This window comes from Callionymus lyra, chromosome 1, assembly GCF_982586985.1.
Source record: "Callionymus lyra chromosome 1, fCalLyr1.hap1.1, whole genome shotgun sequence".
In the NCBI taxonomy this organism is placed as follows: domain Eukaryota; kingdom Metazoa; phylum Chordata; class Actinopteri; order Syngnathiformes; family Callionymidae; genus Callionymus; species Callionymus lyra.
The window spans coordinates 38,999,024-39,026,426 of NC_141818.1; the positions used below are offsets into that span (position 1 = coordinate 38,999,024).

The following is a 27,403-nucleotide window of genomic DNA, read 5'->3' on the forward strand; positions in this document are numbered from 1 at the left end:
GATAACATCTTTGTGGCATGAAATGATGTGTCCTTATTCCACGACGGGAATATAAAACTAGCTCAACTGATAACACTTACCGTGTTACACTACACTAACAGTCTTTAGCTTCTTTTTAAAAATGATCTGCCACCAGTTACACAAGACCTACATTTTTAAATGCTGCATTAGATGTATATATATATTTTAATTAATATAAAATCAAAGTACTTTTTTTTCAACCCTTGTCTTATCTCTGGGTCAAGGTGACCCTAAACCCGAAAACAAATGTGTTTGTGGTATCTCTTGTGTTGCCTCTGGATCAAGGGATACCTCAAACACATTTGTTTGTAAGGTAAGGTAAGGTAGAACTTTATTGATCCCTCAGGAGGTCTCCTTCGGGAAAATTGTTTTTTTCCAATAGCCACAGCAAATACAAATACAGCAATTTTATTGTCATAAAAAATAAATCAAAATAAAATAAGAACAAGAACAAAGATAAATAAAGAGAAAGAACAAGATGATACAATCTAAGTCTAAAGATAAGGATACCAAGACTAACATAGAAAACTAACATGATACTTTTACTCCACTCCTGCTCCCGAACTCAGAATTGTACAATTTAATAGCCCAAGGAATGAATGAGTCCTTGAGTCTATTAGTGTTGCATCATCATCTGCTTCTCTGATCACTGATGACAGTGTTGAGAGGATGACTGTCATCATCCATGATGGACAGTAGTTTGTTCAATGATCTCCTCTCAGCAACTGTCACCAGTGAGTCCAGCTTCATTCCAACCACAGAGCCAGCCTTTCTGATCAATCTGTCCAACCTGTTGACACTCCTCTTGGACACATTCCCACCCCAACACACCCCAGCATAGAACAGGACACTGGCCACCACAGACTGGTAGAACATGAAGAGGAGCTTCTTGCAGATGTTAAATGATCGAAGCCTCCTCAGAAAGTACGGTCTACTCTGAACTTGTAGACCTCTGGGTCACCTTGACCCTGAGACAACACTGAGTTTAAGTTGAAATCCAAAGGTTGTTTCAAGTCCAAGAGGAAATCCTCGAAGGAAGAGAAACTGTTTGCTTTGGTGTGTTGACCTCCCAGCCACCCACTTTTTTTTTTCTGTTTCCACACGTTTGAATGCATCACCCGAAAGGAAGCGGAGAAGACGACTCATCGGCGCGACACACCTCTCACGTGTCATCAATGTTGGACCGAGGGTCGCTGTGTTCCTGTTTCCATGAGAGGATGATCTCAACTATAGCACCAAAGCAATATTACCTTAGAAGCATATCCGCACAGTACTGTACTTTAATACTTTAAGACATTTGAGTTCCACTTGACTGTTTCTGTTATGGTTAATTTACATGTCCTCCCTAAAACACACTGAAGGGAGTAATCACTGTGTTACAACGAAAATATTCTTCTTCTTTTACATCTTTTTATTGTCATTAATAACCTTAGAAAATGTTACATCACCAATTATGGACATACAACCACAGTTAAAAAAAATGTTCTCAGTCTACACTGGCTATATTACGATATATTGTGATACTGTAGGAACAACAATACTGTATATTTATAGTATTGTTGTATTGAGTAATTACAGTAACTCATTGTTTACAGACCACATGACTCTTTACAAACTTGTAACTGTTATGTTCTTAAACCAAAATATCTCCAAACATCTGCTATAAAAGCTGATGGAGTCTACTGTATCCTCTCGTCTCTGTCAGGCACCATTACATGAGCTTTCAATGTGTCAAAATGGCTTCCATAAATCTGAATGCAACCCAAGGGATACCACAAACACATTTGTTTCCTGGCCTTCGTGTCACCTTGACCCTGAGATAACAACAAGGGTTAATCGATCTTAGCGCGTTTATAACAATATGGGGGTGGAATTCACAGACCCCTCAACATTCTGTATCTGATGGAGTCTACTGACTCCTTTAAGAAACATCTTAAGACGTTTTTATTTGTTCAGGCTTTTCCTTGATTTTCTGGAACTCCTGTTGTGTTATCAGTTTTATCTTGATCTTTAAAGTATATACTTTATTGAATATTGTTTGGATTGTTTAAGCGCTTAGTGACCCTGGTCTAGAAAAGCGCTATACAAATAAAAATGACTTACTTACTTACTTACTTACTTTCAATCTCCCAAAAAACAAATAACGTGAACTTGTTCCAAAACGAGTGACTGTTTAATGGTAAATATTAATTATAGCACATATGAACTATGAGAACATGGAATATAAATAGAGCATAAAAGGTCTGATATTTTTCGAGTGTAATAAAAAAGTTCCTTGGGATGAGCAACGTGTTCAATTCTTTACGGTTCCTGTATTGCTGTTGAGCTCAAACACTGTTTTTTAAATTAAAATTAAACAAAGATTGCGTCTGCGCAGACTCGCTCCGTGACGTAGGGCGGCGACTCTCATGAATATTCAGCGAGTGGGCGGAGCCACGCGGTAAACTGGCTGCTTCTGGTTCCTCGGCATAAATACGAAGCGGAGCCGGTGCGTCGAGAAGCCACGAAGACTGACGGAGCTGCGCGAGGATTCTCTCCAGCTGACGACGAAGTGAGTCCAGGTAACAACGAATGGCGACGTCACGCATTGAACGGTGTTGACGCGCAGAAGCGCTTTTTTTTTTGCATCTCGGCCAGAAAAAGAGCGTCTGCTGACCGGGATGTAAACAAAGCGCTCCTCGCACCGTTAGATTTAACAGAAAAACAACAACAACAAAAACACGAATAAGCTTTTTGTCCGAGTGTTGTGACACCGTTGTATTGTATCGCTTTCTTTAAACACCGATGACACTTTCTGGACTAAAAGATTAATGTTTTTCTACTTCATGTTGTTTACTGGATGATGTTTTTTTTGTGTTTTTTTTTTAATGAAGTTTCTGCTTTAAAAACCGTGTTTTCTCAACGCTTTTTGACGCCGAACTGTTACATACGTGGCGCTCGATCCCACCAGCGCAAAGTTGGTAAACATCCCTCTAAGTATATCACTTCCCAAAACACTATTTTTTCACTGCCTTCTATTCGAACAAATGTCCTTTTCATAGGTGCGTTTTTTTTTATTCTGTCCCATCAATAAATCATTAAACGGAGACACTTCAAGAACTAGTGTTTGTTTAGTAATAACAATGTTGTTATTGATTTTTCTAATCACTGTGAAAAGAGTCAACGTTACTGTCCATGTTTGTCATCAATTCATTTCCTTGAGCGTGTATTTAGATGTTGAATGGTGACCAGGAAGAAAAGTGATTTCTTAAGATCAAATGTCTTTTGTCTGTCACTTACAACAAAGTATAACTAACTAAATTCTTAAATAGTAGACACTCAGTTAAATATCATATATTATTATGCATTTATTATCATTATTCATATTTAGTGAAAGAGTGAGTCATGTCGGTCCTCCCACCGAACAGCATCATCTTCAGATGTGGCTCCATTTAAACGTTATACAGTAATTTTCAGCTTCACAAACGTCCTCTCTTTTCCATTCCATCATCCCACTTTCGGGAAAATTTTCACTGAACAGTGAGGAATGCAGGAGGGGGGGGGGGGTTTGGCAAAAAGCCACTAGATTAGTTTGATTATTTGCCAAGCGAGAGCCACAGCAGGACACTTGTTTATTTAAAATACATTGTGAAGACAAGACGAGGGAAATGTTTAACCATAAACTATTCTGTTAAGAGGAGGATCAGTGTTGCCATTTCTAGGTCAGTGTTGGACCCCCAACCCCCCCTCCTGCCGGTCTCCACTCCACCCTCAGCTGCCCAGGGCCGGCTCACGCGTAAATCTGTGATGACGACACGAATGCATTGTCGAGTCTTCGTGACTCATGCAGGGAATTCACGAGACACTAGTTCTTACCTGGAAATAAAGGAGAATCCATTGATCAGATCTATCATTGAAACCCTCATCTGTAGCTGGAGTTATCAAAATAATATGTACCCGGTCGTAAATAGCTGTTATATAATCAAATAAATGGGGTGTGTATTTGTAGGTGTATTATGTGTTGTTATTTTTGCTGCACCTTGATCAAGGTGCGTTCACGCTTGAAAAACAGACACAGCAACAGTTTTCAGATTAAGAAGATTAAACCAACTCGACATTTATAAATTCTTGGAAATCAGCCTGGAAAACTGCCTTCAGAATTCATGAATTAACAGATTACCCTTTGATTCACGATCCTCTCATAAAAAGCCTGTGTCACGTTAAATAAGATTTGTTCTGTAAAATGTTAAAACATACCAATTTTTTTTAACAGAATCGGTGAACTCTACGAGTGTTACTAGAGGTCGTTCGTGCACCGTCTCCGATTCAGTCCTCGGTTCCTTAAATGTGACTTTGTAGCCCAAAGTGTAAAAAGAGAAAGAAAACACTTATTGATAAAGTTGCCATGTGTTCTCTTCTCTCGCTGAGCGACCAATGAGGTGAAGTCTTGTCTTTTCTTTAAGAAGAATTGTTGTGTCTTTTAGTTCATGTCGGGTCAAATATTAATACATCCTCACAGAGTCTATTTAGATCCAATCGAGCACTTGTCAAACAAAATATTATATTATATTAATACAGTTTTCAATATGTTAATAAAATGTGTAGTTTATTCAATAATACCCTTGAAGTTCCCCCGAATAGAGAAATGTGTTTAAAATATGCATAAATATGTTAGTTTAATGCGCTTAAAAGTGTCACTGTTTTTTATTACAAAATAATTCGGTAAGTAAAAAATAAAATCATGTTTTTTATCTGTGAAAGTCAAGTGATTTCATCAATGAAACACTGTTTTTCCTGATATATTGAGTTTTAATTTTTGTTACTGGTTCAGCATTTAGCAGATTATGCGGCGCCAATGAAGTTTGCCGTGGCGGGAAACGATCCTAAATGACTCTTTACATGAAAAAGGTTAGCGACCACTTTTGCCGAACGCTGCGAGACAAGAACTCCACGCTAACAGATACTATATTGAGTTCCTCTTAAGGATAAAGAGATCTTTTGTGTGTTTGCACACTTTTGCATGTTAGCACGATGGCCCTTAAATAAGACAAAAAAAAAAACAACATTTTGCAGTGGACACACACACAAAAGCGAGATATCCGATTGACCCCCTGAATGAGGTTGTGTTGAAAGTCGTACTTACTTGATCAGATACTGTGGATCGTTTGTTTTTCCTTAAACCACTGAATTGTTGCTACGAAAAAAACTGCTTCACGGATGTCACGGTCCTAGAGGCCAGAGTGATTCATGGTGCTTTTGAAAAAAAAACCTGATAAATGAAATGTATTCTCTGTCAAACTGTCTTTAAAACTAATCATTTTTCTCTCGGTGTCCTGCACTAACGTTGTGTGAAACAATAGTGAACCCAGATAAAAGTTTTTTTTAATAACCTTTTAATTTCACTGGTGATGACAACAGCCATCAGTGAAATATTGACCTAAAACTAGATTAGAGTCTCAACTCTAGGAGCTTTAAACCTGTCTTGGTCACTCTAGTGTTCCCTGATGAAGCAGTTTCCAATCCGGTCGTCATTTTTAGCTTTTGTTTGGTCTGCGTCTTTTATTGTCACGTCCCCAGACGTGACCTTTTGACGTACTTTGTCAGCACTTTTCGTCATGTGACTCAGATTACATGGAAGCAGGTGCTTTTAAAAACCTTTTTTTTAAATGAAATATTTACATTCTTTTGTGCCTTATTGTCCCCCCCCCCCCTCCAGACTCCAGAGAAGAGTAGCTTGGACGGCATGCAAAGTTGTGAAATCTCAGCTGACAGCACTGATGATCCTCTCAGTCGTGGCACTCGTCGGCAGCCTCGAATAGTGGTGATCGGCGCCGGCTTGGCCGGACTGGCTGCAACCAAGTTCCTCCTGAGAAACGGCTTCACGGATGTCACGGTCCTAGAGGCTGCAGATCACATCGGAGGCAGAGTACACAGTATTCAGCACGGTGAGATGATTTACCGTCAGTAGTGAGCCGAGTTCATTTGCTGCGACAACGTCTCCGCGGATGAGATTCTGAACTACAACTACATGTTTGCATGCAACCATCGAGCACAAGTATATACTTTATTGAATATTGTTTTTATTGTTTAAGCGCTTTGTGACCCTGGTCTGGAAAAGCACTGTACAAATAAAAATTACTTACTTACAAAATTACAGTTTATCGGAGCAGAACCCTTATTGAATATTGTTGTTTTCATTGAATAATTTTTATAAATGATTATATTAAATCTTTTGTATAGTTAAGGTTCAATTGTTTTATTTTTAAAATTCAATTAATAAAAAGGAAAATATTCTTTTGCATCTAGAGTTTGATATTTTATTTAAAAAAAATTATTATATATTAATATATTATTTAAATTTCTTAAATTCAATATATAAATATTGGTAGTGCCTCCAGACAATATTACAGACTTTAAAATGGTAATAATTAATATGTATTAAATTTAGAATATTTATTTTTAATTATTTTACTTAGAATGTGTAAAAAAAAAAGAAGTTTTTATATAATATTATTAAAAAACAAACAAATTCAATGCTTAAAAATAACTTCCATCGAATCATCATCAAATCAAATTTGGCTTATACAACCATTCAGTACTCCGAGTGCACTGATATACACTGATTTATCTCAATATTAAGTTTAATTGAAATCATGTGGTACTGTTTGTGACTATTTAAGATTGAGACGTCAGAAGATTGTTTTTGGCGCCCTCCCCTGTTTCATTAGTGTCATTGTCAGGAAAACCCCTCATCTGTAGATGAAGCTCCTGAATCAACATTTATCTCTCAACACAGCGCAGTCGTTTCTCTCGCAGTAACACAAAAAGGTTACAGACTTTTTGACCCAGAGAACGAAAAGATTCGAGGTGGTGGAGGAAAGTCTGGACCGCTTTCATCTGGGGCTGCTGACCCCGCGACCCCAGACCTCAGATTAAAATGCGCCGGAAGATTAAAATGGACATTGAAAACATTTTATCGTTTATAGAGTTTAAGCTTTTTTCCCTGCTTGACACACATGTCGTCGCACCCCCTCCCCCCGTTTATTGTCGACCCGACCTCGCTGCGGATTAATCGCCATTTTCTCGGCGAGAGAAAAAAAAAGTCATTCTCACGCACAGCCATTATTACTGGAGCTGGATCATCGGGACGCTGATTTCATCCTGATGAACGGTCGGCTTGTGAGCGTTGTACTGACCGCAGCGACGGTCAATGCACACACACACACACACACACACACACACATGGATGTGGCCAGATCATTGACTTTGTGATGTACAAGTCAATGAACATACATTCCTGTGACATAATCATTTACTGTCCTACAGCTGTTCAAGTGACCCCTTCTGACCCGACAGCAGGAAAACCAGGGTCACGTGTCAGACCTCCAGTTGACCTCATTACCTTCATAGTGTCACGACTTCATTAACTCACAACATATCTATATTATTGCTAAACAAGGTTCTATTTAAGGTCCCCCCAGACCCTCCAACACCCCACTAACCAAGAACTAGTTGCATACCATGAATAACCACATCATTACTTGTTGTTGACGATATATATATAAAATAATGTCAACTATTAATCTGGACATTTAGACGGCTTTATTAGACAAGCTTTGGACAGTTTGTGTTTCGTATTAATTCGATTCTATATTAACCCTTTAGTTTATTTATTTATTTTGAACAATTTTGGCTCCTCACATGACGAGGGTTTTTGTATTTGCAAGAGCCTTAAAGATACAATATGTGTCATGATGATGAAGGGGCAAATAATGCAACATGTTGCGATACTGTAGTAACAAGAGTATATTTGTAGTATCGTCGAGTACTTGACTCTGGTGTTGCAGAATTTACAGACCAGATGACTCTTGACAAAGTCGTTACTACTTTCATTTGTTTTGAAACCAAAATATGTCCATATTATGTCATACATCGGCTTTTAAAAGCTGCTGGAGTCGACTGTATCCTCTCGTCCTCAGTCACTCACTTTAGCTGCGAAGGTCATAACGACGGCTGCCACCTAGCGGCCGTCAGTTCAATTGCAACACAAAAATGAACAAACGTATGAATGTAAATTATTATATTTCACACTCAATTCATTGACATATTAAATAAAGTTTAGTTCTTTAAAAGATAAAGTACAATTTCAAAGCAAAAGAATACATGTGTACAATGAAAAAATACTTACAATACAGGGCTCCTGAATATCAATACAGTATCTGGAAAAGAATAACATTTAAGTGTATCGTTATTTTCAACCAACCCTAGCAAAGACGTGTTACTTATGTAGTTGTTAGCGTTTCTAAAAGAAACAACCGTGAACAAGATGGACGCCGCAACAGCATCAATATCAAGACTCGACCTCCCGTGTCACAGGAAACGCTACTTTGGAGCTCGGCGCCACGTGGATCCATGGCGCCAACGGGAACCCCGTCTACCACCTGGCCGAGGACAACGGGCTGCTGGAGGACACCACGGACGGCGAGAGGAGCGTGGGACGCATCAGCCTCTACACCAAGACCGGCGTGGCTCACTACCAGACCAACGTCGGCAAGAGGATCCCCAAAGACCTGGTGGAAGAGTTCAGCGACCTCTACAATCAGGTGAGGGGGGGCGATAACTTCTATGCTTTCCGTCGACGCGATCGGTCCAGTACGAGTGGAAGTAGGTCAGGTCCTGGTCCTGTCTAGGCCTGCAGGACGATTAATCCCCTTGATGGAATTGTTTGGATTTACGGTGACCATGTTCGGCCCACTTTTCTTCCTCAAAAAAGACACTTAAATTCATCCAAATACCTCCATATTGCTCGTCTGTAACATCTTGTATTGACGTAACATTGAATTTTTCTCAAACAAGTCTATATGCCGAGAATTCTGACCCGCTCAAGTAGAAGAACTCACATTTCTCCGATCCTTAAAACTCTTCACTGGCTGCCAGTTTCTTTCAGGATCAACTTTAAAATTCTGGTTCTTACTTTCAGATCTATTCATGGTCAGACTCCTCCTTACATCACTGATCTGATCCAGCCTTACACCCCAGCTCGGGTTCTGAGGTCTGTGGATCAGAATCTACTGATGGTTCCTGAACACACGGTTCAGGACCAGAGGAGAGAAATCCTTCCAGGCTGTTGCTCCTAAGCTTTGGAACGATCTTCCTCCTCTTTGCGCTTGATGGATCTACTGACTCCTTTAAGAAACATCTTAAGACTTTCTTATTTGAGCTTTTCCCTGATTTTCTGGAACTCCTGTTGTGTTATCACTTTTATCTTGCCCTTTAAAGTATATACTTTATTGAATATTGTTTTGATTGTTTAAGCGCTTTGTGACCCTGGTCTGGAAAAGCGCTATACAAATAAAAATTACTTACTTACTTATTTTTTGAGGTATCTTGGAGCAGAAGCTAAAATGCTAACGTGCTACATCGAGTGCAATTTGAATTTCTCTTGACATTTCTTTTTTAGCTTTTCTGACCTTCAATGACCTCCGTTCTTTCTTCTTCCCCTTTTTTTTCTCCCCATGACTCTTTCGCCGAACTCTCCCGCCCTCGCAGGTGTACGAGCTGACGCAGGAGTTCTTCCAGAACGGGAAGCCGGTCTGCGCCGAGAGCCAGAACAGCGTCGGCGTCTTCACCCGGGACGTGGTGCGCAAGAGGATCATGTTGGACCGGGACGACTCCGAGGTCACCAAGAGGCTCAAGCTCTCCATGCTGCAGCAGTACCTCAAGGTGAGGCGTCTGCCAGACTCACGGTGGCTCTTACTAGTCGAGGGATTGAAAGAAAATCCATTAATTCCCATTTAAATTCATGATTATAAAAGTTAAAAATATTAGTAAATGAGAAAAAACTTGTCATTTATTGTAAAGTTTTGTTAAATAACACATCATTAACAAAGTATTACACTTCAGGGTTCGACTGACCAAGATTTTTGATTAAGAAAACGAGTTTGTTATTAATAAATTAATCACAATTAATCATAGTTTGACACTCCTTTACAAGCGTCCTCGCTCTATTTTATGTGTTTACGAGCAGCTCCTGTGTTTGTATGAATTAAATTATGGATTAATCTTCATTTAAAATTGTCATTTGTCAGCTTAGATTAGTTGAAAAACAAATAATTAATTTTCTATTTTTAATTCTTCTAAATTAAATGTCATTCATGCATGTCCTGCTGTGGTAAGATTTATTGAAGTATTTAAAAGTTGACATTTTTGTATTTAATTTTCTTTTTTTTGCATTAAATTATTCTTTTGAATAATTATTTTTAAAAATTAATTGACTCTTTTAATATAGAGTTTAATCTTTTAATTCAAATAATTCAAAATAATGTTGGTAGAATAATCTGGATTTTTTTAATTCAATAATTTAATTCAATGATTTGTACATTAAAATATTGCATTTAAAAAAAAAAAAAAACTTTTTTAATTAATTGACTTTTTTAATATAGAGTTTAATATTTTAATTCATATAATTTAAAATAAAGTTGGTAGAATAATCTGGAATTTTTAAATTCAACCATTTAATTCAATGATTTGTACATTAAAATATTGAACATTATTTTTAATATATATATATATTTTTTAATTAATTGACTTTTTAAATATAGAGTTTAATATTTTAATTCAAATAATTCAAAATAACGTTGGTATAATAATGAGGAACTTTTTAATTAAATATCAAAAGCAATAATTCAACCTTAAATATAAAATAATTAAATGCTTTATTTAAGTGACTAATTGAAAGGTTTTTACCTTTTAAATGTTGCGACGGCACTGATGTACTTCCAAAAGTAGTGTATTTAAGAAGTACTTTGATGTCGTGTATTCTTGACGCTTCCTACTGGACGCCCAGGTGGAGAGTTGCGAGAGCAGCTCGCCCAGCATGGACGAGGTTTCCCTGAGCGAGTTCGGCGAGTGGACGGAGATCCCCGGAGCTCACCACGTCATCCCGGGAGGCTTCATGAAGGTGGTGGAGGTCCTGGCCCGGGAGATCCCGTCCGGCACCGTCTGCCTCAACAAGCCCGTCCGCCGCGTCCACTGGAACTACTCGGCCGGCCGCCAGGAGCCCAAGGCCGACCACAACAACCACAACCGCGACAACCACGGGCGCTACGACGACGACCGCGGCCGGCCGGTCTACGTGGAGTGCGAGGACGAGGAGTGGATGGCGGCGGACCACGTCATCGTCACGGCGTCCCTGGGTCTGCTGAAGCAGAACCACGAGGCCATGTTCTCGCCCTCGCTGCCCGAGGACAAGGTGCTGGCCATCGAGAAGCTGGGCATCAGCACCACCGACAAGATCTTCCTGGAGTTCTCGCAGCCCTTCTGGAGCCCCGAGTGCAACAGCATCCAGTTCGTGTGGGAGGACGAGGCCCAGCTGGAGCACCCGGTCTACCCCGAGGACCTGTGGTACAAGAAGATCTGCAGCTTCGACGTCCTCTACCCGCCCGAGCGCTACGGCTACATGCTGAGCGGCTGGATCTGCGGGCAGGAGGCGCTGCACATGGAGCGCTGCGACGACGAGACGGTGGCCGAGATCTGCACCGAACTCCTGCGGCGGTTCACAGGTCAGAACACGTGGAAGTATGAGAGTGAAGCAGTTTAACATGTTGAATCTTTACATTTTTAGGTGATATGTTGTTGCTTTTTTAAGCATGGAATTAGTGCTTTTTATCAGGGCCGGGTCTAGGCAGGGGCAAGAGGGGGCCTGGCCCCCTCAAATAAATGTTGTGCCCCCTCAAACCAGGGCCGGGTCTAGGCAGGGGCAAGAGGGGGCCTGGCCCCCTCAAATAAATGTTGTGCCCCCTCAAACCAGGGCCGGGTCTAGGCAGGGGCAAGAGGGGGCCTGGCCCCCTCAAATAAATGTTGTGCCCCCTCAAACCAGGGCCGGGTCTAGGCAGGGGCAAGAGGGGGCCTGGCACAATGCCCCCTCAAGATTTGTGGCTGCCCCCTCAAACATGCCTTTCTAGACCCGGCCCTGCTTTTTATTATGAATTTAATCATTTATATAGTGAAAGGGTTTTAATCTGTTTTTATTGGGGAATTTATTTTCCTTTTTTATAATTGAATACAATTTTCAAAATGAATGAGATTTTTTACACTTGATATTCTTAACCCAATATGTATTTCCCTTCTAACTATAATTAATACCTGGCTCTTTAAATTCAATATTGTCAGGTGCCAACGTTGTTATATTGAATTAAAAAAAGGCCAAAAATGTAAAGAAATGTTTTTGAATTTTTGGAATCAGAAAATCAAACTCAGTGTGTAAAGAAATCTAAGAAAAATATTAAATTATTAAAAGAAATGCAATCCAGTTCAATATACACATTATTAACCCGAGTGTTTTTTCTCAAGAAGCAACACAAGCGATAAAAACAATTTTCTGGCCTTCGGGTCACTTTGACCCTTTTCGACTTTTGAAACATTGAATTATTACAGATCCTTGAGAGTCGGATAAGGAAGTTTCAAGTGAAGTGTCCTTTGATGTTCTTCAGTTCCTCTCAAGGTTCTCTACTATGAATACGCTTCTGGAGTCACAATCAGAATCACATAGGAATGTGTTGTGTGTCAGTACACAATAAAATAATGAAATAACACACAAAATAAGCAATAGACAAACAGGACTATCAAGTATCAAGGCAGCCGTTCTGTTGCACCTATAGTACCTGTGTATAGTACCTGTGTATAGTACCCTACTAATCCTAACAACCTGTACATACAAGTCGATGTGTTAATACTGTAGAAGCAGTAACCTAACCTATAAGTAGTATTAGCAGTAGCAGGATTGGCTGTATTAGTGTTAGTTGTAGCAGAAGCAGTAGTCGTATTAGGAGTAGAAGTAATAGCAGTAGTAGCATTAGCAGTATTAGAAGTAGCACAAGTAGCAGTATAAGCAGTATTAGCAGTATTAGCAGTACTAGTATGAGCAGTATTAGCAGTATTAGCAGTACTAGTATGAGCAGTAGCACTATTAGCACTATATGCAGTAAAAGCATTAGCAGTAGCACTATTAGCAGTAAAAGTATTAGCAGTAGCACTATTAGCACTATAAGCAGTAAACGTATTAGCAGTAGCATTATTAGCAGTAGCACTATTAGCACTATAAGCAGTAAAAGTATTAGCAGTAGCACTATTAGCAGTAGCACTATTAGCACTATAAGCAGTAAAAGTATTAGCAGTAGCACTATTAGCACTATAAGCAGTAAAAGTATTAGCAGTAGCACTATTAGCACTATAAGCAGTAAAAATATTAGTAGTAGCACTATCAGCAGTAGCACTATTAGCACTATAAGCAGTAAATGTATTAGCAGTAGCACTATAAGCAGTAAAAGTATTAGCAGTAGCACTATTAGCACTATTAGCAGTAGCAGTACTATTAGCAGTAGCACTATTAGCAGTAGTAGTATAAGCATCTTAGATGTATCAGAACGTATGTGAAGGACACACATTAAAGTATGAGCCGCGGCTGCTACAATAATCCAAAAGTTGTCTCTTGTGTTGAGATTATGGTCCGAGCTGATGTCAGCTCTTCCTATGGAGAGAATGTAGGTCAACACTGTAATCCTCAGATCACATATGGACTCACTGGTGCTGACCCGTGCCACTTATTGATGGACCACATCGCCCCTCGCGCCTCCTGACCCTCCTCTTTGCCTCTAGGTAACCCTGACATTCCCAAACCTCGGCGGATCCTGCGCTCCTCCTGGGGCAGCAACCCCTACATTCGGGGGTCCTACTCCTTCACCAGGGTGGGCTCCAGCGGAGGAGACTTCGAGAGGCTGTCCTTGCCACTGCCTTACAGCGACAGCAGCAAAGCTCCGGTGAGACTTCTGTGCCATGACACCTGACCTCTGACCTCTGACCTCCACCCACGATTGTGCAGAGCTCTGTTCTCAGATGCCACATGTTCGACTGCATCACTGACAAGACCAGTACTATGAAGTTGAAACAGACAAGTAATTGTAGCACTAGCAGTAGTATTTGGAGCAAGAGAAGAAGTGGTAAATAAAGCAGTAGTAGCAGTAGTAGTATGTGCAGGATTAAAAGTAGTATTAGGAGCAGTAGTAGTATTTGAAACAAGAGTAGAACTAGTATTTAAAGCAGTGGTGGTAATTGTAGTAATAGTATTCGGAGCAGTAGTTGTACTAATATTTAGATCAGTAGTAGCAGTAGACTTTGCAGCAGTATTGGTAGTAGTATTTGGAGGATTAAAAGTAGTATTAGGGCCAATAGTAGCATTTGGAGCAAGAGTAGAAGTAGTATTTAAAGCAGTGGTAGTAATTGTAGTAATAGTATTTGGAGCAGTAGTTGAACTCGTATTTAGATCAGTAGTAGCAGTAGAATTTGCAGCAGTATTTGTAGTAGTATTTGGAGGAGTAAAAGTGGTATTTGAAGGAGTCAAATGAGTATTGTGGAACAGTGGTATTTGTTTTTGGAGTGGTAGTATTTGGAGGAGTAAAAGCAGATTTGGACCATAAGTAGTATTAGTATTTGGTGGAGTAAAAGTATTATTGGGAGAAGTTGAGGTAGTTGTAGTATTTGGTGGAGTAAAATTAGTATTTGGAGCAGGAGAAGTAGTAGTATATGCAGGAGTAAACTTAGAAGTAGGACTACCAGTATTAGTATTTGAAGGAGTAAAAGTATTATTTGGGAAGCAGCAATAGTAGTATTTGGAGCAGTAGTAATAGTGTTTAGAGCATCTGTAGCAGTTTTTTTTTTTTAAGCAGTAATAGTTTTATTTAGAGCAGCGTTATTAGTAGTATTTGGTGCATAAATAACAGTAGTATTATTATTTAGTATCAGAAGCTGTGATATTATTTGGAGCAGCATTATAAGTATTATGTAAAGCAGCATTATAAGAGTTTTGAGCAGTTGTGGTGATAGTATTTGGACCAGTATGACTAGAATTTGTAACAGTAAAAGTATTAGTAGTATTTGTAGCAGCAGTATCAGTATTATGTAAAGCAGTATTATTCGTGTTTGAGCAGTTCTAGAGTAGTTATAAAGTATTTGGCCCAGTATAGGTTGAATCAGTCATAGTAGTATTTGAAGCATGAGTATTCGCATTATTATTGTTTCGAGAAGTTGTTATGGTAGTATTTAGACTTGTAGTAGTAGTACTAGTGTTTAGGTAAATCCAAGGCAGTCGTTGAGCTCAGACTGTTTATGTTCTTCAGTCTAGAGTCTAGACTGAAGAAACCTGAGGCGTGTTGTGGCCTCAGAAGGTCCGCGAGTGAACAGCGATGACATCATGACTAACTTCCTCTCTCCCCCCCCTTCCTCCCCCCCTTCCTCCCCCCCAGCCGCTGCAGGTCCTGTTTGCGGGCGAGGCCACCCACAGAAAATACTATTCCACTACCCATGGTGCTTTGCTGTCGGGACAGAGGGAGGCCGCCCGCCTGACAGAACTGTACCAGGACAAAGCCGGCCGTGCGAACTAGTACCTCTAACCCCCCCCCCCCCCATCTGTCGACTTACTTTTGAAGACTACCTGGGTAGTCTTGGGCATTACCTGAGCAGGTGTAGAGTCTTAACTCGTGTACAGTTCAACGTTGCCAATGGTGCTGTCGTCTCATGTGTGTTGAAAACATCTCTAATTTAACTTTTTTGTAAAGTGCCTTCTGTAACTATTAATACTGTGGTTTTAAAATACAAGAGAAGATCCTTGTCTCTCGTCTTCTTCTTCTTCTTCTTCTTCTTCACATCCACACAAAAAGGCGGGAAAAGACAATTTAATGGATGACAAGTGAAAAATAAGTGGTTAAACATTTTCCATGTATTGCGGTCGATCGTCCCGGAGAGTTGAGGTACATCGTTAAAGTATCATGAAGTACAATCATTCGTAACGGCACGTATGTACAGAGAGGCCACGTTTGTACAGTCGCACACGTGACAGTCGTGTTCGTCACGGAGCTGAAAAAAAAAAAACATGTCATATTCACCCCCTAAAATCCCCCCAAAAAGTCCACTTGTGCGTTATCACCTGTCCCAGGTGTGTCGGACGACGGTCACGTGACCCCTTTTTACCTCGACTGCATGGATTTAAATCTCTTGCGTGACACGTGTGCTTTAAGGTTTTAATTCATTTTAAAGAGTCAAAACGTGAAGGAAATGATTAGTTTCTTTACTGACACGTTCTGTTGAGCTGATCCCAGCTACTCGGGGAGCGAGGCGGGGGACATCCCCCCCTATATGGAGAGTCATAAGTGAATCGCTGTCTGATGTATTAGATTAGATTATACATTTTCAAAGTGATTTCACCAGCAGCTGGGGGTAAGATGACGACAACCCTGTGGCCCTGGCTTACTGGGACGAAATGCGAGAGTGGATATCAATATAATATATCAATTTTATTCCATTCTCTGATAAATAGATTTTATATATTCAATTATTATAAATTATGAATACGTTTTTTGTACAATATTAAAAAATACATTTAAGATAATACATATAAAAGAGAAATACATCGATTAATATATATTATTTATTATCATAATTAGATGAACTTTTTTATTTATAAACGATTTATTAATTAAAAAAATAAATAAAACTCACAACAGATTACTGGAGAAAAAAAAAGGTTATTTTTTTAAAATATATTTCATCATTTTATTATTTAGAATAAATACTTTTAATATAAATTATATTTATATTTTTAAATAATGTTGATATAAAACATTAGAGGGAATTAAAGTGATATTACTTCAGGAGAGATTTAAAAGTTTTTTTTTTCGGGAGCTCTTATTGTGAAAACATTCGCGCAAGAAAATGGAACGACTTAAAACAAAAAAAATACTAATCATGGACTTTAAAACAACACTGATAGTAAACATTTCAATGATATATATATATTTATATCTATATAGTATTTCCTCACTAGTGCAACAACAGACCGAATGAAAGAAAATCTTCTGCAGGCAAAAAACTCAAGCTGGTTCAACATCGATTTTTCTGGCAGCAGAACAAGAAGGCAACGTAATGATTGACGCTTCAACACAAACATGCCAACAGTATTACACGTCGCTCTTTTTGTCTCAGAGAAATAAATACTTATTATCTTCACCCTTTTTTTTTTCTTATTTCCTAGTACGCGGTTGGTATATAAAGCTCACCAGTCAGACTTGTAAACACTTCCGAGTATATCACACATCAAAGGTTGGTCCTCTTTTTTATACAACGGTATTTACAGGACGATCAAAGGCAGGATTGTCTCGAGTCTACGAGTGTGTGTCCGTCAACTGTTCGTCTCCGAAAAGACGAGTCTGCTTTTTGTCCTTTTTTTTTTTTTTTTTGGAAACCGTGTTGCCGTTATCGCACACGGTTGTGTCGTTCTTTTGTACTTGTATCACAACAACGAGTCCCGTTCTTTCAACTCTCGACGCTTGAAACGAAAACTCTATCTTTGAGCGACAATATGTAACATTTTTGACATAAAAAATAGTTTTCTGTTTGGTTTTCGACGATGACAGTTGCAGTTACACTATTCCCACGCTAGATGGAGTAGTACGGTGACCCCGGAAGTGCAAAACAAATTTTCCAAACTCTGAAACACATTTTTTTTTAAACTCTAGACACTGATTTACAAACTTAACAATTGCACTAAATTTGTTTCAAAGGCTGTATATTGGTTTCAGGAAATGGTTCCAGAGTTTTAAAAGAATTTGCCTTAAAATACATTTTACAGAGTTTGTTAAAAAAACATTTTTCACTTCCGGTGGGAACAGACCTCCTCATCCAGACGCTTCCATCAAAGCTTCCTGACACTTTAACCAGACGGTTCTGGAGCCCCGAGGGCCCTCGGAGGTGTCCAGCAGGGGGCGCTGCAGCCGTTATCTGAAGATCTGCTCCCATGAATGGCACTGTTGTGGATGAACGAGTATTAAAATTCACATGATCGATACAAACACTTTAACGGCACCTGGAGATCTGGCTCAATAGTAAAAACATTGTTCCCGCGGATCTCCTCGGAACATTAGACGTCCAGTCTTCTTCGGAGAGACACGGGTCTTCAAAGGGAGGAAGCAGACGAACAAAACGCGGATTAAGGACGAGCTGGAGATGAAACGAGCGGCAGGTCCGTCAGAGGAAAACCATCGGGGAAGATGTATCTGAACCGATCAACACTAGTTCCTCTTGTGCTCCGGTACTCCCATGAAAAGAAAAACTTCCAGACGTTCCAGAAGAGTCCAGGTGCCGTCGTCGAGTCACGTGAACAGAACACTGGTTCCTCTCTTTCCTGTTGGTGTAATGAAGCTCATCAGCCCTTTATCTCGTCTCCTCCGAGGCTTCTCCGGCGGGCGGCGACTTTGTGGGAACAGCCGGTTCTTCTTTCCAAACTAAGCTCGATAGACGTGTCGACAAAAGGCGTTAGCAGAGGCTGTCTGCTTTCACGTGGAGGATTTTAGAAAACCCGGGTCTTTTCTTTAAAGCCTGCAATTCATGAAAGAAGAAATGTCACTTGAAAATATTTACTGTATTTATTCAGACCATAAGTTGCACTGAATAACAAGGCCCACGATCAATGAACGGGTCTACTTTTTGTTAGCCTCGTTAGCCTCCATTTGTGCTTCTTAGAATTATTTCAAGACGCTCCTGACCACGAAACGTTGCAGTAATATGAGGAAGCCTCGTGAAATAATGCCATGGAGCCTTGAGGATTATAACCCTGAAGCTACGATGAGTAATACCTAACCCGCGGAGTAATACCAGGAAGCACCACTGAGTAATACCAGGAAGCCTGGTGGAGTAATACCAGGAAGCCTCGCGGAGTAATACCAGTAAGCCTGGTGGAGTAATACCAGGAAGCACCGCTGAGTAATACCAAGAAGCAACGCGGAGTAATACCAGGAAGCCTGGTGGAGTAATACCAGGAAGCCTGATGGAGTAATACCAGGAAGCCTGATGGAGTAATACCAGGAAGACTGGTGGAGCCTCGCGGAGTAATACCAGGTAGCCTCGCGGAGTAATACCAGGTAGCCTCGCGGAGTAACACCAGGTAGCCCCGCGGAGTAATACCAGGAAGCCTCACTGAGAAATACCAGGAAGCCCTGCAGAGTAATACCAGGAAGCCCCACGGAGTAATAGCACGAAGCCTCACTGAGTAATACCAGTAAGCCTCGCTGAGTAATACCAGTAAGCCTCGCTGAGTAATACCACAAAGCCTCGCTGAGTAATACCAAGAAGCCATCGCGGAGAAATACCACGAAGCCTCATGGAGTAATACCAGGAAGCCTCGCGGAGAAATACCAGGAAGCCTCGCGGAGAAATACCAGGAAGCCCCGCAGAGTAATACCAGGAAGCCCTGCGGAGTAATACCACGAAGCCTCGCTGAGTAATACCAGTAAGCCTCGCTGAGTAATACCAGTAAGCCTCGCTGAGCAATACCACAAAGCCTCGCTGAGTAATACCAGTAAGCCTCGCTGAGTAATACCAGGAAGCCTAGCAGAGTAATTCTACTGAATTCAAATAATTTAAAATCAAATTAAAATAATTCACACGTTAATAATGTATTTAATTCCCCAGATGAGCAGGTGTAGTTACAAAATGTTGTCTCGTATCGCTCGAAAATACGTGAATCCTCAAGAGATCTTGCGGGTTCTTGCGACGCCTGTCGGAGCTGGACCACAAACACGGGCGTTGACGGACGGACGGACGGACAATAGACGGAAAAACAGGGATGTGACGAAAACACTATCAGTGTAATTCACAGGTAATGACAGAGAGACTCCTGGTGTGATTTAAAGTGTGCCTTACAGTCTAGAAAAAGAAAGGTACTCTGCTGTGTTTGGTCAAACATTATGATTTGTCATAACAAATGACAGTCTCCACCTCCAAGGGACTCATTGTATAAACAAAAAGGGGCGTGATTACAGCTGGCTGTAGGAGGACTGATGTTGTAATTATGTCATAATGGACTCCGCTCTCGTAACCTCTCGTTCGCCAGGATTTCAGAGCACTTTGCACTTAGCATCACTCTGTCATCACTTCCTCATTGTCTTTTGTTCAAAGCTTCATCTACTGAAGTAGGACCTCTTATAAAACATTATGATCTACTATCAAAAGGGTGACTCACGTCCTGTGTAACTCAAGGTGAATCTCTGACTCACACACTGGATCACTATTTAAAAAAAAATATTTGACTCATTGCCTTGTTCTCTGTTGTTAATTTTTAATCAAACACGACCTTAGTTGAAGGACGTTATAATCGAGGCGTCATCAACATGAACAGTTTACGACCTCTCGAGTCACTCTGGTGAGGGACACCGCCCTCTAGCGTCCGGAGTTACAAACGACATCAACCATTGATAGGCAAACATACTGCTATCATCAATTACCGGCAGGTGAAGTGACGAGTAACACGGCTCTTAAGATCACAGAAATGATCAACATGTTACGGGTTCTTACAAATCTGTAACTAAACTACTGTAGTTACTGTAACACGTTACTTAATAATCATAAACACAGTGGATAAATTAAACATTTCATTTTCTTCCTAGCGAGCACGTAACCAAGGGAAGGAAGCGAGGCCTCACCTGAAGCTTGTTCACCATCTCGTCAAACAGTTTTCGGGCTTCTGGGCTGTTGGGGTCCTCAAAATAATCTTCTATCCCGATCTGGACCACAACGGACTTCAGGTTGCGACACACGCCTGCGGGGACGGGAGGAAAAGTTTTTTTTCTCCCAGTTTTGTTAGTTTGATGGAAGATTTTCATCTGGATGGTTTATTGAAGCTAAAGTCAATAATTTCTACTTCCGAGCAACCAGCTCAGACTCACTGTTGAAGTGCAGCAGGGCTTTGGGGGTCACCGGGGTGGACGTGAGGACAAGCATCTCCAGACCCTTCAGACCCTCTCTGCAGACCTCTGCTGCCACCTCCTGGTTGATTTCACTCACGTGGTCGAGCTCCAGTACTTGCAGGCGCATGCAGTTCCTGGCTGCAGGGACAAGGAAGGACGGCAAAATGAATGCACCAAACGACACATAATTTATGATAACAAAACACAAAACGTTTTTTTTGGTTCCTGAACAAATTTTTGTTCACCCTGAGCGTCAAATCACGCAACACTGACCTCTAGTGGCGCGTATGTTTGATACACTCTCGAACACTACGAAGGCAAATGTATATTTCAAGAACATAATAGCAATTGGTTGTTTAAAAATAAAAATAAAATATATGGGGGCATAGCTGTTGTTAACTTGTCAGGAATGCGTGGAGATCATTTACAAATATCTACGTGTATCTGTACCGAGATAGGAAATGTTGCTGTTTGTTATATTTAACATTTCAAATGTTGGAACGTTTTCATTCAATCCAATGATATTAAAAGGTTTAAGATTTAATTAATGAATTTCAAAGATTCAATTAAAATAATGTTTTTATTCAAAGCCTTTTAAATTCAGTATATAAATGTTGGTATAAACATGCCAACATATACTTTCAAATATAGAAATCATTTAATTACATTTTTAGTACAACAAAACCTTTAAAGTTCAAAAGTAAATAAGTTCAAATGTAAGTATGTAAGTCATTTTTATTTGTATAGAGCTTTTCCAGACCAGGGTCACAAAGCGCTTAAACTATCAAAACGATATTCAATAAAGTATATACTTTAAAGGTCACGATAACACTGATAACACAACAGGAGTTCCAGAAAATCAAGGAAAAGTCTGAACAAATATACCATTATTTTTATATTTGATTGAACTATCTTCCGTTTACCCAAAGAGGCGAGTCCCTGAATGCCACATCCGGCCCCGCCCACTCCCAGAGCTCGTAAGTGCGGCCAACATCGTCCGATCGTCTGCAAGCATCGGTTACTGAAGCGCGCCGGCTGTTGACTGGAACGAATCGGAAACAAAAAACGACCCAGTGAGATTCTCCATTCGCTTTTAACGAGAATAAGTCGCCGTACCACGGGTGAAGCGGCGCCACCTGTAGAGAGATTATGTCTCTGCAACCTGCACCGAGGGCCCAGATGACTTCTTGACCCACCGGATCCGTGGCGCTCCTGTACGACACACACATTTTTAAAAAATATAGTTAAACTTTTTTAAAAAGAGGGGAGATGGCGAGACCTGTACGTGACGGCCTGCAGCGCTCGACAGTAGCAGCTGGCCAGCCACAGGGAGCGATCGGTCAGCAGGTTGGGACAGTGAGAGACCTTCAGGATGAGCAGGTTACTTCCTGTGGCCCTCAACAAGGACTCCAGACCCTCCTCAAGACAGCCCCTGTTGCGAGGAGATCGGTTAATAGAGCGTGTCGGACGATCAAGGAAAACACACCAGAGAAAACACTTGAGTCCCTCAGTCAGTCGGGAAAAAAAAATGCAAATAGGATTTATTTATAAATTATAACTAGAATTATTTAAAAAAATAAAATAAAATCAGCAGTTTTGAGCAGTAAAAAACAGCGGAACAGGTAAGAAAAAGAGTAGAAAAACTGTGCTGCATGTATAAATAAAAATGCTTTTTTTTATTCATTTGTAACTGGTGGAAAATAATAAATAGCAATTGTAAATTTGTACAAAAAACATTTAATGGACATTTTATGGAAATAAACATGCGATTCAATCCATAATTTAGGATATTTAATTATTAAGAACTATTACTAGGATTTGTCTTCCAAATCAAATCACCAGTTTTGAATAACAACAACAAAAGTGCAGGTATGTTTTAAAAAGAAGTAGATGCTGTATGTATAATAACAATAAAATGTGTTTTTTTTATTATTTTGTTACTAGTATTTTTTTATTGTATGTTAGTAGAAATGCCATCTCCTTAACCCTTGCGTTATCTCAGGGTCAAGGTAACCCGGAGGCCTGAAAACAAACGTATTTGTGGTATCCCTTGTGTTGCCTTGACCCTCAGATAACACAAGGGTTAATATAAGAAATCTCTCAAAAATGTTTGTAACTCTAAAATTGAGATCTAAAAATCATGTGAAGAGACACACTGGACATAAGTCGCTCAGATACTTGACCAGGTTTAACTAAATCTCATTGAACTATTTTAATTTCATCACCTCAATCTTTCTATGAACTCTTGACTACTTACCGTGTGCTTTTCAAATAGTCCTCCTTGCTCTCCTTCTTCCCTCTCTGTCGGGGTTTGAGGTTCTGCAGGATCAGCGAGTGCGTCTGTGTGCACCACTGAGACAAAGTGCTGAGGAACTACAGGCAGAGGAAATGAGGACGTCACATAAAAAAACAAAAAACTCTTCCTCTGTCGCGGCAAACGTCACCTTCGAGGAGATCCGGGCGTTTTCCACCAACACTCTGGTCCAGACGGCCGGGTGACGGGCGACGAACCTCCAGTTGCGACAGACCTCGGCCGCCCGGAGCAGAGTCTTGGTGTCCAGGTAGGTGAAGATGCAGAAGAGCGCCGCCCGCATCTTCAGGACCTCAGGACTGATGACCTCGTTGGATTTGGACGGGCTCTTCTCGTGACGACACGGCTTGTTGTGGAGGCCTTCAGAGCGACCTGAAGCACAGTCAGTGCACAGAAGGGTTTGCTCATAAAACAAGCTGTTTTTTTTCGCCAACTACTAAATAACATTTACCACAAAAAGCTTAAAGGGAACCGAGAGAAGCCTTTTCCTTATTTTTAAAACTCAAACAGCAGCATTTGTCATTTTATATCACATATTACACATTTTACATCCATTATTTATTGTAAGAGATGCGTCTTATTTATTATGAATCATCACTGCATCATTTTACTAAATCAAACCACAAATGACATTTTAGTACCGCCTTATTATCCCTTATGGGGTTTACGGGGGCGGCTGGAGTCCAGCCCAGTTTCTTCGGGCAAGGGGCGGCGGACACCCTGGACAGGAGGCCCAGTCTCAGGGCACGCAAACGGTTCACACACTTGCAGAAAATGAATGAATGATTCAGTGACCAGTCATAAATAAATAAGATAAATCTCTTTCGATAAATATTGTATCTATGAATAATCAACTCATAAATATAAATATAAAATATATGTATTCATATGTTATCAGTGGGAAATCTGTGGGAAAAAACAAAAACATAGAGTCTGTGATGAAGAAAGTGTTTGGTCATATTTCTGATGGGAAAATGCTAAGCTAAGAGGAACAGGTAAGAAAAAAAGTAGAAAAACTGTGCTGTATGTATAAATAAAAAGGATTTTTTATTCATTTGTAACTGTTGGAAAATAAAAAATAGCAGTTTTGTAAAAAAAACATTTAATGGACATTTTATGGAAATAAACATGCAATCCATAATTTAGGATATTTAATTATTAAGAATTATTACTAGGATTTAATGATGAATGAATGAAAATGCTAAGCTAATATTATGTAACCAACTACTTATTACTATCATGATTGAACCTCTCCTCCTTCACGGCTTGTGTGGGAAAGGAATGACGGAGTAGATTTCCTAATACCAGGTACGATCTTTAAAACAGTGAACGCTAACCCCTGACCTTGAGATTAGTAAATCATTCAAGTTTGTGTTTGGTTAAATATAACCAACAGCTCTGTGCTTCACAGAGAACTCGGACGGTTGAAAGTGTGTTCTGTGTTGCTCTCTCCTTGCAAGTAAAATGATTTGTGACCTAGATCTGGAGATGATGTAAGTGTACCTGCGCTGGGTCGATACCCAGGTCTGCCGTGGTGAGGGTGCGGGGCAGCAGACTGCTGCACCTCGGCCACAGCTCTCCTCTCCTGCTCCCACATCTCCACCTCGGACTCGGTGGTCCGCGAGGCCACGTCGGACACGTCCCCCTCCTCGCCTTCGGTGCTGTTCCTGTACGGCCGGCGCTGCCAGTTCTGAATGGCCTGTTTGCGGAGCCCCCAGTTCCTGGAGCCGCCGCAGCCCGGCGAGCGCTCGTAGGCCCCCCCCTCGCTCATCCGACACTGCATGGGGTAATACTGGGCTTCGGGACACTCGTCCATGGGGTGCATCTCCACGCTGTCGCTGTCGTAGCCTCCTGAACCCTGAGAAACCGACTTGATCCGACCCGAGGCCCTGAAGACAAAGAGTCAACAAAGATCGACGTTATTGACACATTTATAAAAGATGACAGTCATCCCTCCTTTTTTGCACTTACGTTCCTAGTTCAGAGCCAATGCATAGTTCCTTTTTATATCGACTTAACTATGGACGTAAGAAAATATAATTTTTTTTTTTTTATCATGAATAAAGTGTGTATAAAATAAAAGTTTTTTTTAAAAATTTTCAGTTAACATACAAATATTTACAGGGTTTGTTCATTTTTATATTGAGATTAAACTTAATTCATTATATTCTCCACAGCTAAAGACAGAATTCAATTCCACGAGACCTGGGAAATGACTGAGGACGAGAGGATACGGTCGACTCGAACATTTTTCAAAGCTGATGTTTGGACATATTTTGGTTTAAAACAAATACAAGCAGTTATGACTTGGTCAAGAGTCATGTGGTCCGTAAACAATCAAGTACTCGAACAATAATACACATATATCCATGTTACTACAGTATCGCAATATATCATTTTGTTGTGATACACATCATTCGATTCTGGCCTATAAGACAAGCCTTACTTGAAACGAGCTAAAAATATTACAGTATATGTGTCACATGGTGGCGCCAGCGTTCTGTGTACAGCCTTCGGTCACGATTACCTAATCACCTCCCTCTGCTTATCTATATCATCTGCACTCTCTCCTCTGTGACTCATCTTCATCTCCGGCCTTCAAACCATCAGGACTATGAACCGTCACGGCTCCATCTTTCATTCTCAGACCTCCTACGCTCAAGACTTGTAAATGAACTAAAAAAAGAAAAACCTTCTTGCAGATACACACCATCTGACCCTCATGAGAGATACTACAAGGGTCATGAAGATCACGTATGCATGTTCACCAACAACAACATCTGTAACTCCTTTAAAAAGTAGCCATGAGTGTCAGAGTGGTTATGAAACCAAAAGGTTTAACCATCACTCTGTTATGCAAGAAGATTGATATTCATGTGTCAACGTTCCACTGGCAGGAATCCACTAAACTATTGATGACTGAGTCTAAACATAAACTGGCTTAAGTTCTGTATTAAACTAAGGAAAAAGTCACACAGAATATTTAATGGACTTTTAAGGGATTCACAATAATCAAGTTACTTGACTGGATAGAAGGTTTAAGGGGCAGAAAACTTGAGAGAACCAGACCAATCACGACAGCTGCTCATGGTTAACGGAAGACTGGATTAAGAAAGTGATGAATAAGATACGATTGATGACAGTTCAATGATGACCTATATATATATTTAATATATATATATATATATTTTAAATGTAATTATGAAATAAATAAATGTCCTGAAATCCTTAGCTGCCAAAATTAAAACCAAATGTTTTTATTAAAATGAAAAGTTGACACACGTTAAAACATTAGAGACACAAATAATAATTTTAACAATATTGGTAACAATTATTATTTAAGAAATAAATAGACCTTCTGCACTTTTAATGAATACATTATTTCGTTGTAAAGATTCACTTTCTATTAACAGAAAATGAATTTAATTTCATTTATGGCTGCCGGGAACATTTAAGTAATAGAGTATTCCAATTTAAATATAATCATATTGTCTAGTAATTGGTTTGCAGACATTTTTTAGTTAATATATATATAGTTAAAGAGCAAAACCAACAAAAAAGACCATTTTTATTCTTAATAAATGACTAATATAAACAACTTTATCTTACAAAACCCCAATAAAAACAAAAAAATATTTGCGTTAATATTGGAAAAGCACCAATCTCTACTTGAACGTCCAGGAGTCCCACAGGGAGAACCGATGACTAATAAACCGACGTGACGTCACGGCAGGGGAACCATGTTGACACGCCAACTGGAAGTGACGGCGTTGAGAGTGCGAGCGCATCAAGACTCCGGCTCGACACCCAGAAATACTGCCCAGCAGGAGCTCTGCCTCACGGAAGCTGAGGGAACATCACTTCTGTCCACGAGACGTCTCTTCCCTTTTCATTCCACACTTGAATCCATCGTCTACTGCTTGTCTGTGGTCGCGTGGAACCAGTGAATAACTTCTCCAAACTAAACTAATCAAAGGAAAAGTAGAAATAGTTCCACTATTTTTGCTGTTATTGGCAGTTAAAGGACAGCAAAGGTCAGAAGAGACAAGAGTTTCAACTGATTTCTCACCTACAATCCACTCATTTTCTACTCACCCTCATGTCGACTAATGGTTGGGATATTAACCGAGTAATTTTCTTTTTTTTTGGAGTTGGAGACAAAAATGTGTGTCCATTTTAATGTAGCGACTTGTAAGTAAGTAATTTATATTTATAGAGCGATTTTCCAGACCAGGGTCACAAAACTCAATAAAACATATACTTAAAAGATCAAGATAACACCAAGAAAATCACATGAGTC

General features: G+C 40.1%; 2 protein-coding genes across 5 annotated transcripts in view; one reads left to right on the forward strand and one right to left on the reverse strand.

Moving 5' to 3' along the window:
• The first annotated feature begins 2,518 nt into the window (after positions 1-2,518).
• Positions 2,519-15,681, forward strand: smox (spermine oxidase). Of its 2 annotated transcripts, none has more exons than XM_087806862.1 (7): positions 2,519-2,582; positions 5,717-5,945; positions 8,377-8,603; positions 9,550-9,723; positions 10,847-11,561; positions 13,657-13,817; positions 15,300-15,681. In XM_087806862.1, the coding sequence occupies exons 2-7, from the start codon at positions 5,744-5,746 to the stop codon at positions 15,435-15,437; spliced, it is 1,617 nt and encodes a 538-aa protein (XP_087662988.1). In that variant the 5' UTR covers positions 2,519-2,582; positions 5,717-5,743; the 3' UTR covers positions 15,438-15,681. The 2 variants fall into 2 exon arrangements, with proteins under 2 accessions (XP_087662988.1, XP_087662996.1); XM_087806870.1 differs by having other exon boundaries at positions 2,553-2,572.
• Positions 15,682-16,704: 1,023 nt separating this feature from the next.
• fbxo41 (F-box protein 41) overlaps positions 16,705-27,403 on the reverse strand; it is a 28,946-nt gene continuing 18,247 nt past the window's right edge. For all 3 annotated transcript variants that reach the window (XM_087807167.1, XM_087807150.1, XM_087807159.1), the window contains exons 6-14: positions 24,607-24,992; positions 23,237-23,475; positions 23,050-23,165; positions 22,072-22,224; positions 21,909-22,004; positions 21,716-21,834; positions 20,772-20,930; positions 20,529-20,644; positions 16,705-18,426 (exon numbers count right to left, since the gene is read on the reverse strand). In XM_087807167.1, the coding sequence (XP_087663293.1) occupies positions 18,364-18,426; positions 20,529-20,644; positions 20,772-20,930; positions 21,716-21,834; positions 21,909-22,004; positions 22,072-22,224; positions 23,050-23,165; positions 23,237-23,475; positions 24,607-24,992 (1,447 nt within the window). In that variant the 3' untranslated portion in view covers positions 16,705-18,363. The remainder of the gene's footprint in view (positions 18,427-20,528; positions 20,645-20,771; positions 20,931-21,715; positions 21,835-21,908; positions 22,005-22,071; positions 22,225-23,049; positions 23,166-23,236; positions 23,476-24,606; positions 24,993-27,403) is intronic.